The 14,774-nt window shown below is 38.0% G+C and overlaps 1 protein-coding gene across 1 annotated transcript; it reads right to left on the bottom strand.

Annotated features, from left to right (window-relative positions):
• Window positions 1–4,181: 4,181 nt before the first annotated feature.
• LOC101573241 (upstream-binding factor 1-like protein 1) lies at window positions 4,182–5,021 on the bottom strand. The gene has a single exon (XM_004638828.1). The coding sequence runs from the start codon at window positions 5,019–5,021 to the stop codon at window positions 4,182–4,184; it is 840 nt and encodes a 279-aa protein (XP_004638885.1).
• Window positions 5,022–14,774: the final 9,753 nt, after the last annotated feature.

Here is a 14,774-nt window from a genome sequence, read left to right as displayed (position 1 = left end):
GTGGTTGGGATAGATATATAGTTGCATTCTCTTAATGAATAGAATGATTTGTTCTAATGGTGTTTGTAAATAGGATCACAAGTCCACTTCTTGTACAGCAATTATCCTCTGAGAAGAATATATGCAGTGTATTATTTGTTGAAACTATACTTCCGATTAGATTTGAAACTGTCTCATTGCTATCTGTTTGTCAATAAAACTTTGAAAATAAAAAACAAATGCAGAAACGTGGAGGAAACCCAAAGCCCACCTAGAACAAGTACAGAGGACACTAGCTCGGCTCAAATGTATGAGTTAATAGAGTTGATACTAAATTAGCAACAGTAGAAAGTCATAGAGGAACTCAGAGTGGAATTCTTCTCTACAAGCTCAGGTCAAATGTATGAATTAATACCATTGATAGGAAATCAGCAACAGAAAATGTTATGGAGGAACTCAGAGCGGAGTGTTCTGAAATAAGAAAAGAATTCTAGGGACTCATACCATTTGAAGTAAAGAATCAACTACAAAAACAGGGAGGAAACCCAGTCTGAAAAAAAAAAAACACTGCAGTAAAAGAATTAGTAGCTGATTCTAAAAAAGACATTGATTAAAAAAAATAGAGATTAGAAAAATGAAGGATTCCTTGAATGAACAATACAGGAAAGACATAGATCGCATGAAACAGAGTCAAAGAGATAAAGAGGAAATTAAAATCTCAATCACAAGCTTGCAAAACTGTTTAAGTGAAAGTGAAGACAGAGTTTCAGACATTGAAGATGCTGGTGAAGCTAGTGAAAAAGTGAGAAAGGATCTCTTAAAAAAAACTAGGATGCAGGAAAAAATAATCCGTTACCTGCAAGATGATGCAAAGATGAACAATGTGAGACTAATACACATCAATGAGAAAGAAGGAGTCAATACAAATGAAATGAAAAAATTATGGGCAGAAGTAAAAGCAGAAAACATCTCAAATATGAGGAAACAATCGGACATTCAGGAAACTGAAGCATACAGAACGCCAACTAACCTCAACACAATGAAAGCACAACAAGACATATAATAGTCAAGATCCTGGAAATTCAGCACAAGAATAATATACTGAAAGCCACTAGAGAAAAGAAGCAGATCACATTCAAAGGAAAACCCATCAGAATTATGGCTGACATTTCTTCACAAACCATGAAGGCAAGAAGAGCATGGATCAGAGTACTTCAAGTCCTCTATGAAAACAATTTCCAGCCCAAACTACTATACACAGCAAAACTGTCTTTCAAGTTGGATGGAGAAGTGAAATACTTTCCTGACAAAAAACATCTGAAGAATTTCATGATGAAAAAGCCAAACCTACACAGGCTACTGAAGGATGATTTAGAGAGGGACCAAAATGATCAGAACTCCAAGAATGAGATCAGAAGCAACTAACTAAACAGGGAAAGCAATTAAACACAGGAGAAAAAGAGTAAAGGAAAATTCAACAACATCTCATTTGTAAGTCAACAAATCTCAGTTATAACCATCAACATAAATGGACTCAATTCACCAATTAAGAGAAATAGACTGGCACAGTGGATTAGGAAACAAAATTCAACAGTATGTTGTATACAAAAAAAAATTAACTCATAAAGACATTCATAGGCTGAAAGTCAAAAGATGGAAAATAATATTACATGCCCAAGAACCTCAGAACAAAGCAGGGGTAGCAATCCTATTCTCAGACAGTTTCAATTTCAAACCAAGAATGATCAAGTGAAATAAAGAAGGCCACTTTATACTTATTAGGGGAAACTTTCAAGAGGAAGATTTAACAAACATAAATATGTATGCACCAAACATGAGAACACACAACTATATAGAGTAAATCTTAATGGACATGAAAAATCTAATTTCCAATATGACAATCTTAACAGGAGAACTTAACACCCACTTATCCCAAAAAGATAGGTCAACCAGAAAAAAATTAGCAAAGAAATAACAGAACTGAAGCAGAGCTTGAAAGAAATGGACCTGGTGGACATATACAGAGTGTTCCCCCCAAGCACAGCTCAATAAACATTTTTCTCAGCTAAACGTGGATCATTTTCTATATCTGACCACATACTGGTCCATAGGTCATTCTTAAGTATATGGAAGAAAACAAATTATCCCATACATATTATCTGACCACAGTGCAATGAAACTGGAAATAAATGATGAAAGAAAAAGAAAAAAATCCCTAAATACAAGGAAATTAAATGAAACCCTATTTAGCAACCAATGGGTCACAGATGAAATTAAACAAGAAATTCAACAATATCTAAAATTCAAGGAAAATTCAAGCACAAATTATCGGAATAAATGGGATAGTATGAAAGCAATTCTCAGAGGGAAATTCATAGCTGTGAACTCACGTATTAAGAAAACAGAACGGAAACAAATAAATACCCTAATGCTGCACCTTCAACAACTAGAAAAGGAAGAGCAAACCCAACCCATGGCTCAAAGACAGAAAAAAATCAAATAGATCAGAGCAGAAACTGTTTCAATTGAGACGAAGAAAACAATTCAAAGAATGAACGAAGGAATAAGCTGGTTCTTTGAAAGATTAAATAAAACCAATAAGCCCCAAGCTAACCTCATTACAAAAAGGAAATAAAAAACTTAAATGCAAGCAATAAAGAAAGAAAAGGGTCTAATTCCACACACGAGTGGAAATTCAGAAAATTATCAATAGCTACTTCAAGAATCTTTATTCTCACAGAAGGAAGACACAGATGAAATGGACAGTTTCCTAGAAAGGTACATATTACCACAACTGAATCTTCAAGATATAATCACTCTCAGTAACCTAATAACAGCCAATGAAATACTAGATGTAATTAAAAACCTACCGACAAAGAAAAGTCCAGGTCTGAATGGATTCACAGCTGAATTCTACAAGAAATTTACCAAAGGTATAATCCCTATACTCGTCAAAATCTTCAATGAAATTGAAAAGGAAGCAATCCTCCCAAAATCATTCCTGGAGGCAAGTATTATACTAATACCAAAACTAGGGAAAGACGCAACTAAGAAAGAGAACTACAGGCTAATCTCCCTCATGAACATAGATGCCAAAATCCTCCATAAAATTTTAGCAAATAGAATACAGCAAATCATCTAGAAGCTCATATATCATGAAAAGGTAGAATTCATCCCAGGGATACAAGGATTGTTCAATATTCAAAAATCTATATAATGTAATACACTATAATAATAGAGTGAAAACTAAAAACCACATGATCATCTCCATTGATGCAGAAAAGGCTTTTGACTAAGTCCAACACTCATACATGTTCAAAGTCGCACAGAATATTGGAATAGAAGGCTTCTACTTCAATCTGGTAAAAGCCATGTATGAAAATCCAATGGCTAACATAATTCTTTTTTTGTCCATTTTTGTCTTTATTTTGGGAAAGTGCTTACACATAAAATTCATAAAATCTTCACAAATATATTTAGCAACAACCATAACATCCATTTCAAAAGTGTGGAAAAAGAATTTCACAAGTTTCAACAAAAGCAATTAATACTAGGAGAGCTAATGATTTTACATGATTTAAACATTGTACTATGCATACATGAAACACAACGAGTTACAACTTTAAGAGGTTGAACTGTTGCTTGTGTATGAACAGGCTGAAACTGATATTTTTTTTTAAAAAAGACATTTAACATAAATAGAACATTAAAAATGCAAGCGTTCCTATACAACTGATCCAATGTATATGGTTCTAGCATGCACAAGAACAGAGCATAAAACTAGCAGGATGTACTTAGTGGGGGATTAGAGTGAGAAGACACTGCCCATATATTTTCAAAACTCCTAGAAAACCACAATAATTAAGCTCTGTTGTAGTGACGTCTGAAAAGACATCAGATCCTGTAGGGCTGCTTTGTCTGGCCCTTATCTCTGTATACAGCTTTAGAATGCTGCAGGCTGGTGTTGGGCAAGGCAGGCCAGGTCAGAGCAGAGTAATGGGTGCTTGTGGGCAAAAGGGCCATCTCTCGGGGGTATGTGGTCCAGCCAGAAAGTACTGATTAGAATTCCTGTCCTCACCTCCACTCCTTTCTACTGAGAGAAAGAGGTAGAAAGGAAGGATGGAAAAAGAGGGACACAAGATGGTACTATGAGGGTAGTGCTTGGCCTTGGCTGGGGAGTCCTGGCATTGCAAGGGCCTTGTCTAACAGTGCCTAAGAGGAGGAGAAGAAGAGAAGGACAGGTTCATGCCCTCGTCTTCATCTTCACTGCTGCAGTCTGAGGCGCTGCCGTCTCCTTCCACGGGTTCCTTCCTGGTTCTTTGGGATCCGGGTGGGTGGGGATGGCAGCTGGACACCGCACCAGGGGCACCCGTGCCTGGAGCCTGCAGCTTGTTCTCCTGGCCTGGTCCTGCCTGCACAATCATGGCTGGTGAGGGCGGCAGGTCTCTCCTGCTGAACCTGGGGTTTGGGTCTCCAGGCAAGGTCACGATCTTGCCCTTCCCAGAGCTTCTCTTTTTGTATGCGGCACACTCCTCAGGAGACAGACCCTTGAACCAGAGGTCCAGGTCCACCCAGTACTGTCTCTGCAGCTCCTCCACCTGCTGCCTGTACTGTTCCTTCAGGGCTGGGGGCACACGGTGCCAGCGCCTGCTGATCTCCACCCTGCGCTCCTGGGGGGACAAGTATTCCAACTCCTCCCTTGACCACCAGTCGTCATGAAATTTATTATATCCCGTCATGGGGGGCTTCGGGGGCTCTCCATGAAATTTCACATACTTGCCAAATTCATCGGTCTTGGACGGAGGCCTCACGCTTTGCACACTGTCTTGGGCATTCTTTGGAGCTTTTCTTGGGCGCCTCTTGCCCCCACCAGACTTTTTGCAGATCTGGACCTGATCAGGGTGTTTTTGCCAAAGTTGAGAGACTTTTTCTTTAAATTCCTGCTTGTCCTTCCAGTATTCCTCAGTGTATTTCTTCTTCACCTTCTGTGGGAGCTGCCTGTACTTCTGAGCTAGAATCTTTGCCAGCTTGTAATTGTTCATCTGAGGGTACTATTGGGAATAATGGAGCCTCTGCTCCTTGTAAAATCAGAAATAAGCAGTCAAGGGCCTTTTGGGGAAGTCAGGGTGCTTCTGGGATTCACTGTTTCTACTGTGACTGCAAACCAGTTTTCTGGCTTCCCGCACCACTTCTGCCAGCGGCTGGAATTTCCCTAATTTGGAACAAATCTCTGTCCACTTGAGTTTGCACATTTCCCCAGAGAAGCCTTGAAACGCTATTTTCTCCCAGTCTGGCTGTGACTCGTCTGCTTCGGACCTTGGGTTGTCACCTGACAGGAGGTTATTCTCAATGCGCTGCAGTAACCTGCACACGTCCTCCTTGGACCAGTGGCCTTGGCTAGGAGGCAGATCCATCTCAAGCTTGGGGCTGGGACACTGTCAGGGGCTCAGTGGTGCAGTGACCTCCACAAGGACCAACTTCCTCCTTCGTTTCTTACAGGAAATTCCCTGCTCCTGGGTGCAGGGTCTCTGTGTCCTCAGGTGGCTGAAGCAAGCAAGGCGCCCCAGTGCAGCCTCCTCCAGGTTCCTGCGGTGAACAGACTTTGTGGCGGGCAGCACCTCAGGCACCTTTCTCAAGCCACACCTACCACCATCCAAAGTGGCAAGAGGCAAGGATTCGGCCTCCCACAGCCTGCAGAGGCAGTGGTGCCGCTGGCACTTGCACGGGAGCTGCCAGCCTGCACAGCATCACAGAATGCACTGGCCTTACGCTATGTGCTTTGTGGCAATGTGTTATGAGCCCTCGATCACCATACAGCGATCCATGTGGTGGGAATGGCTTCCTCCAGCCTGTTTTCTGTGCTTCTAAGGAATACTCAGAACCTCAAGCAGGAGGAGCACAGTTGTAGAACTTGGATCTAATGCTGGTGCAGAGCAGAGCGCCTTCTCTGGAGATGCACTGCAGAGCTGGGGCACATAATTCTAAATGGGGAAAATCTGAAAATTTTTACTCTTAGATCTGGTCCAAGACAAGGATGTACTCTATCACCACTCCTATTCAATATCGTTCTGGAATCATTATCAACAGCAATTAGAGAAGAGAAAGAAATAAAAGGAAACAGAATAGGTAAAGAAGAAGTTAAATTACCATTATTTGCAGATGACATGATGCTTTACTTGGAAGACCCAAAAAATTCCTCCAAGAAGGTACTAGAATTAATACAGAAATTCAGTAGCATAGCAGAATACAAAGTCAATACCCAAAAGTCAATAGCATTTTTCTACACAGATAACAAATACAGTGAGAGGGAAATAATAGAAACAATACCTTTACAATAGCGCCGAGGAAAATGAAATACCTTGGAATTTATCTTACTAAAGAAGTCAAAGATCTTTTCATGGAAAATTACAGTACACTTAAAAAAGAGATCATAGAGTATTTCAGAAAATGAAAACATATTCCATGGTCCTGGATAGGAAGAACAAACTTTGTGACGATGGTCATACTCCGGAAATCGCTATAGAGATTTAATGCAATTCCTATGAAACTACCACAAACATAACTCACAAAGCTAGAGAAATTATTGCTAAAATTTAATTGGAACCAGAAAAGAGGTAGAAGAGTAAAGGCAATCCTGGGCAATAAGGACGCAGGAGACATTACTATTCCTGACTTGAATTTATACTTAAAGCCTACTGTAATAAAATCAGCATGGTACTGGCAACAAAAGAGACCTGAGGATCAATGGAATAGATTAAAAAATGCTGAATCCTCTACGAACACACTCAACCACCTTATTTTTGACAAAGGGGCCAAACATAGTCACTGGAAGAAAGATAGCCTCTTTAACAAATGGTGTTGGAAAAACTGGTTCTCTACATGCAGAAAAATAAATTTGACCCAGGTCTATCACCATGCACTAAGCTAAAGTCAAAATGGACTAAAGATCTAAACATTAAAGAAGAGACAATAAATCTCCTGGAAGAGAAATAAGGAGGAACTCCTGAAAACATAGGCGTAGGCAAAGACTTCATGAACACAAATAAAATCTCATGGGAAACACTTGAAAGAATTAATGATTGGGACCTACTCTTGCTGAGAATTTTTTGCACATCAAAAGAAATTACCAACAAAGTGAAAAGACAACCCACAAATTTGGAAAAATTATGACAAGTAAGTACTCAGACAAATGTCTGCAATCTAGAATTTATAAAGAACTAAAAAACAGTAGGGCCCCAAAATTTAAAGACCCAGTCCAGAAGTGGGCATCTGAGATGAACACACACTTCTCAGAGGATGAAATCAAAGAAGTGAATAAATATATGAAAAAAATGCTCCACATCACTAGCCATCCCGGAAATGCAAACTAAAACAAAATTGAGATATCATCTCACCCCAGAAAGAATTTCTATCATCAAGAAATCACCAAACAACAAATGTTGCAGAGGCTGTGGGGATAAAGGCACACTTCTCCACTGTTGGTGGGAAAGCAGACGGGTGCAACCATTATGGAAATCAGTGTGGAGACTCCTTAGAAAAGTTGGCTTGGAAATCCCATTTAAACCAGCTATTCTATTCCTCCACTGGGAAGTTTCCTGGAGGATATGAAAACATTATACCGTAGTGATATATGTGAGCCTATGTTTATAGCAGCACAATTTGTGATACTCAAATCTTGGAAACAACAGGACAGTTGCTGCTATGATGTCTCTCATGTAGATATTTGTTCAAAAAGAATGGGGTAGTGAATGAAAGCAAAAGACAGAAAAATGAATACTGTGGTACTGTCCTGCTTCAAGGTTCTATATGGTGAGATATTTGGACTTATGTGTTAAGCATAAGAAATATATAATCATTTATGCCTATTTTTAAAATATATTCTAATTTTAAATACTTGTATTATATTCTGTAGGGACTTAAAGTTCAACGTATCAATACTTGATGAAAAATACCTGTTCCATATTATGCCTAAGATGTTTGATATGCAGACAGATAGTGACGCTAAGCTTAACTGGCTAAGTTGTATGGTAATAACAATAAGCTTGTCTTCAGGACGGTTAACAATCTAAGTTTGCAGACCAAAATTAGAGAAAAAGGAGGGCTACAAGGAAAGCCAACATTTTGGTCCTATCCTTCCAAGGTCAATTAAGACTCAGGACATATGTGAACTTGTACTGTAATGTCATATAAGTTGGTAATGTCCCAAATTTTCTGATCAAGGAGATTATGGGGCCAAAGAGGAAAGTGATTGATGATGTAGAGTGTGCCTAAGGAGAGTCCCATGGAGAGAAAACATTCTCTCAGGCTTTCACAGACATGACATTGTCCAAGCAATGGCTGTGACTCATCCACATGGCTGACACTGACAAAGGTTCTACAATCTGAGGTACAGGATCTCAGGATAAATCCTGATGGGATTTCATTGACCTTATCTGATCCAAAAGCTACAACTCTTGTTGCATAGATCCTGCGTTACCTTGATCTTAACCATCCAGCAGAAAAGTATAATAACGAAATATAAGAAGTAATGCCATGCTGTTATGTTGAGCTGTAGGGGACTCAGTTCAACAATCCCTGACATTGCCAGTCAAGCAGAAGACCCAATACTATTATGGGATACTGTACTCTTTTAGAAAATTTTACTGAGTTTACACACCTATAATATTCAAATAATGGAACATAACAAAAATGGTATGCAGATGAATGTCCATTTTGTATCTGTATATTCAAAGTGGTTAGGATAGATATATAGTTACCTTCTCTTAACGAATACAGTGATCTGTTCTAATGGTGTTTGTAAATTTGATATCATGTCTACATCTTGCACAGCAATTAACCTCTAGGAAGAATATATGCAATGTGCTAATTATTGAAACTTTTCTACCATTTTGACTTGAAACTGTCTCACTGCTATTTGTTTATCAATAAAATTATGGGAAAAAAATTGGGAAACAACCAAGATGCCCATCACATGAGGAATGAAATTATAAGATGTGGTATTTTTATACAGTGGCGTATTACTCAGCTATAAGGAATGATAAGCTCAAAGCCTTTATATTGAAGTGGATGAAATTTGAGGATACACTCACAAGTGAAATAAACCGGACACACATATGTGAATATCATATAATTTCCCTAGTATAAGAACTCAAATGAAGAAATACAAATAGAAAGGTATAATACAAGTAAAAGGAAAGCAGGTACTCCAGGACAAACTAATTAAGAGAGGGAAAGGAGAGGAACTAGGAAACATGACAGTGACAAGCAATATATTTATATATTGAAGATGGGTAAGGCAATGATCCTGAGAATCTTCACAAGATTTTTGAATCTAGCAGTTAATTTTAAAGATTCTCACCATGACTAACTATATACACTGAAACCTATGAACTAAGCAACTGCACTAAAGATGAAAATTTGTAATAGTAGGTTCATGCTTGGAGTGCCTGTCATTCTGGTTTTCTGAATACAGGCTGCATCACGACATGCCAGTTACTTCTGTGCTGTCTCTCAGTATATGCTTGTTCAAGAAGAAGGAGGTGGTGAATGAAGGCAAGAGACAAAAAAGGCATGTTGTGTGACTGTCCTGCTTCAAGGTTGTATATGGTTATATTTCTGGACATATATGTAAACATAAAAATTATATAATTCTTTATGCCTATTTTTAAAATATATTCTAATTTTTAAATGTTTTTATCATATTCTGTAGGGACTTAAAGTTAAACATATCAATTCTTAATGAAAAATACCTGTTCTATGTTATGCCTAAGATGTTTGATATCCAGACATATAGAGAGGTTAACCTTAACAGCCTAGGTTGTATGGTAATAAGAATAAGCTTCTCTTCTGCAGGGTTAACAGCCTAAGTTTTCAGACCAAAATTAGATGAAAAGGAGGGTCACAAGAAAAGCCAACATTTTGGCCCTAGTCTTCCAATGTCACTTAAGACTCAGGACATATGAGAACTTGTACTGTAACGTCATGTACCTCGGTAGTGTCCCAAATTTTCTGATCAAGGAGATTATGGGCCCAAAGAGAAAATTGATTGATGATATAGAGTGTGCCTAAGGATCATCACATGGAGAGAAAACATTCTCTTAGGCTTTCACAGAGAGCACATTGGCCAAGCAATGGCCGTGACAAGTCCACATGGTTGACACTGACAAAAGATCCAGAATCTGAGGTACAGGGTCTCAGAATAAGTCCTGAATGGATTTCGTTGACCTTATCAGATCCAAAAGCTACAACTCTTGGTGCATACGTCTTGCTTTATCTTGGTCTTAAACATCCAGCAGAAAAGTACAAAAATGAAGTATAAGAAATAATGCCATGCTGTTATGTTGAGCTGTAGGGGACTCAGGTCAATAATTTCTGACATTGTCAGTGAATGGGAAGCCCCAATACTATTATGGACTACTGGACTCTTTTAGAGTATTTTGCTGAGTTAACACACCTATAATATGTAAAAGATGGAACTAAACAAAAAATGGGATACAGATGAATGTCCATTTTGTATCTGTGTATTCAAAGCAGTTAGGATAGATATCTAGTTACAATTTCTTAATGAATAAAGGGATTTCTTCTAAAAGAGTTTGTACATAGCTATCATGTCTTCATCTTGTACAGGAAATAACCACTAGGAAGAATGTATACAATGTGTTGAATATTTAATCTGTCCTACTAAAAAATAAATAAATAAAAATTAAAAATTAAATAAAATGTATAGTTTTCCTAAGGAGAGAAAACACTCTCATTCTTTTACAAAAAGCAAATTCTTCAAGCAATGGCTCTAACTTATCCACATGGCTTACACTGACAAATATCTACATACTGCTGCAAAGGTTTTCATGGAAAATTATGATGACATTTACCTGATCTTGTTAGATACAATCGTTACATTTCTTGTTACATAGGTTTTGCTTTATCTTGGTTGTTACGCTCTAGTAGGAAAGTATAAAAATGAGTTTAACAAAAAAGCCATATTATTATGCTGAGCTGTAAAATGCTCAAGTCAGCAACTTCTGACATTGCTAATTGTGAAGATAACCCAATACTATTATAGACTACTGGACTATATTGGATTACTTTGCCGAATTTTTGTACCTACAGTATATAAATTGCATATTCTAACTGTCATACTAATCTATTTTCTAACTGTCTCATTGCTACTTCATTCTCAATAAAATTAATATAAAAAATATTTAAATAAAATTGATAAACTCCTAGCTAAGTCACCAAAAAGAGGAAAGAAAAAAGTTCAAAATAAAGCAATATGTATTGAAAGGTGCAAAATTACTACCAATCTGGTAGAAGTTCAGAAGATCATCAGTAGTAACTTTGAAAGTCTTTAACAGAATGGGAGTCACAGAAAAACTAACTGATTCTTAGATAGGTACAAATAACTATAACTGAATCAAGAAAATATAAATACTCCAAATAACCCAATATGAGCCAGTGAAATCAAAAATGTAGTAAAAAAAAAATCAACGCAAAAGAAATTTCCATGTCCTGATGCATTCACAGCTGAATTCCACAAGTAATTTAGAGAATATATAATCCCAATCCTTCTCAAATGCTTTAATGATACTGAAAAAAGAAATAATACTCCCAAAATCTTTCCTGGAGGCAAATATTATATGGATTCCAAAACCAGAGAAATATTCAACCAAAAAGACAACTACATTTCAATCTCCCTTATGAACATAGATGCAAAAGTCCTCAATAAAATCTTAGCAAATAAAATACAGCAAATAATCAGGAAAATTATACAACATAACCAGGTGAGATTCATCCCAAGGATGCAAGAATGGTTCAACATGTGTAAATAGATAAATGTCACACATTGTATCAATAGAGCCAAAATGAAAACAAAAATCACATGAGTGTCTAAATTGACGCAGAACAGGCTTTTGATAAAGTTTAACACTCATTCTTTTTCAAATCCCTACAGAAAATTGGAATAAATGGACTCTACCTCAATCTGATAAAAGCAATCTACGGCAATTGAATAGCTAACATAATTGTACTTTTTCCAACGTAATTCTAATTTTGGAAATCCTGACATCTTTTACAGTCAAATTAGTTACAAGACAAGGATGTCCTCTATCAGCACTTCTACTCAATAGTTTTCTGGAATAATTAGCTAGTGACATTAGAAAAGAGAGAGAAATAAAAGCTATAAGAATAGGTAAAGAAAAAAAAAGAATAGGTAAAGAAGAAATTAAACTATCACTACTTGCAGATGACATGACACTTTACTTTGAAGACACAAAAATCTTCATCAAGGAACACCTACAATTAATAAACAAATTCAACATCATAGCAGGTTATGAAGTCAATACGCAAATATCAATAGCATTCCTCGATACAGGTAACAAACACAGTGAGAAAGAAATTGGAGAAAGAATAACCCTCACCATAGCATCCTGAAGTAAAAGATCTATACAATGAAAATTCAGTACTCTGAAAAAAAGCAGATCAAAGATTTAGAAAAATTGAAAGATATTCTTGCTCTTGGATAGGAAGAACCAACATTGTGAAAATGGCCATACTCTCAAAATTGTTATACAGAATTAATGTACTGCCTATCAAATATCATGAACATACCTCACATATCTAGACAACATATTACTAGAATTTATTTGGAACCAGAAAAGACATAGAATAGCAAAGGCAATCCTAGACAACAAAGGCTCGCAGTAGCCATTAGAATTCTGGACCTGAAATTTGCTGTGATGAAATTAGCATGATACTCTCAAAAAACCATACCTGAGGCTCAATGGAACAGATTAGAACATGCAGATACAACTAAAAACACACTCAGACATTTTTCTTTGAAAAGGGGGCCAAACATGTAATCTAGAAAAAATATAAACTTTTGAACAAATGATGCTGGAAAAACTTGGTCTCCATATGTTCAAACCTAAAACTAGAATAGGGCCTATTGTCATGTACTAAACTAAAGTCAAAATGGACTGCAGGTCCAAACAGTAAAACAGAAACACTAAATCACCTGGAAGAGAAAGTAGGCAGAAAATTTGAAGATATAAGGGTAGGCGAATGCTTCATGAAAATAAATCAAACTGCACAGGAAGTACTTCCAAGAATCAACAACTGAAAACTCCTCTAATTGAGAAGTCTTTTCACATCAAAAGAAATCAACAATGAGAAAAGACAACCCAGAAATTTAGATAAATACTTCACCAATAATTACTGAGACAAAGGTCTTCTATCTAGAATACATAAACAACTAAAGAATACTATGCCCCCAAAATTTAAAGACCTAATCAAAATTGGGTGTCTGAGATGAATACATACCTTCCATAGGCCAACATACAAGAAACAAATAAATACCTGAAGAAATTCTCCACATCACTGGCCATTCAAGAAATGCAAATGAAAACATCACTGAGATACCATCTCCCCCCAGAAAGAATTTCTATCAAAGAAACCAACTAATGACACATGCTGGAGAGGCTATCAGGAAAAGGCACTCTTCACCATGGCTCACTGGAATTTAGAGTTGTAGAACTACTATGCAAATCCATGTGGAGCCTTGTCAAAAACTATGACTGGAAATCCTATTCAATTCAGCAATTCCTCTCCTGGGTATTTTCTCTCAGGAGCTGAATACATGACCCCATAGTGATGTATGTACACCCATATTTACAGCAGCACAGTTTGTAATATCCAAATCTTGGAAACAACCAAAATTCTCATCACTGGAGAAATGGATGAAAAAGTTGTGATATTTTTATACAATGTAATATTACTCAGGTGCAAAGAAAGACAAACTCAGACCCAGTCCTAGCCCAGGCCTGGTGAGTGTGTGGGAGAGCTTCCTGCTACCCTGCACCAGTGAGACTTACTACTGGTCCCAGCCCAGGCGCAGTGTGCATAACACCCTCTTCCACCCCCTCAGGAAGCCCCCCACCACTCGGCAGCACCTCCCCTACCCCGCCCTCTGAGTAGGAATTTTTGCAGCGTTCAGTAGGAATGTCTTCCGCGTTCCAGGAACCCCCAGACCCAGTCCTAGCCCAGGTCCAGTGAGTGTGTAGGAGAGATTCAGGCTACCCTGAGCCAGCGGGACCTATTACTGGTCCCAACCAAGGCACAGCGGGGGGGAGACCCTCTTCATCCCCTTGGGACGCCCCCCACCACTCCACAGCACCTCCCCCACCCCGCCCTCCGAGTAGGAATTTTTGCAGTGTTCAGGGAACCCCCAGACTCAGTCCTATCCAAAGCCCGGTGTGTGTGTGGGAGAGCTGCCTCTCCCCCCTACTCCACCTTGTCCCCTCCAGGCTCAGCTCAGGCCTTGCATATAGTCCTCCAGTGAAACCCTGCAGCTGCAATCCCTGCAGAAAGTGTAGAGGATAGAACCACCCAGCTAGTCCAGGAGCAGAAACTCTTGCCAGAGGGGCACAACTGGTGCACCCCCAAGGGCAGCAGCAGGAAGGAGCTGAGTGAGCACAGCATAGGTCCTGCTTTAGCTTGGTCTTAACCACTAGGAATAATGTATACAATGTGTTGATTATTGAAACTGTCCTACCAATCTGATTTGAAACTGTCTCATTGCTATTTGTTTATCAATAAAATTATGAGAAATAAAAAATAAAATAAAATAAAAAAGACAAAAAAAAAGAAGAAAGAAAGAAAGAAAGACAAACTCAAAGCCTTCATAGGTAAGTGGATGCAACTAGAGGCTATACACATGACTGGAATAAACCAGTCCCACATGTATAAATATCGTATTGTGTCCAGTATGTAAGAATCTGAAAAAAGAAATAAAACCTGAA

This window comes from Octodon degus, unplaced genomic scaffold (genome assembly GCF_000260255.1).
Source record: "Octodon degus isolate 3935 unplaced genomic scaffold, OctDeg1.0 scaffold00103, whole genome shotgun sequence".
In the NCBI taxonomy this organism is placed as follows: Eukaryota; Metazoa; Chordata; class Mammalia; order Rodentia; family Octodontidae; genus Octodon; species Octodon degus.
This window is presented reverse-complemented; position numbering and strand designations above follow the sequence as displayed.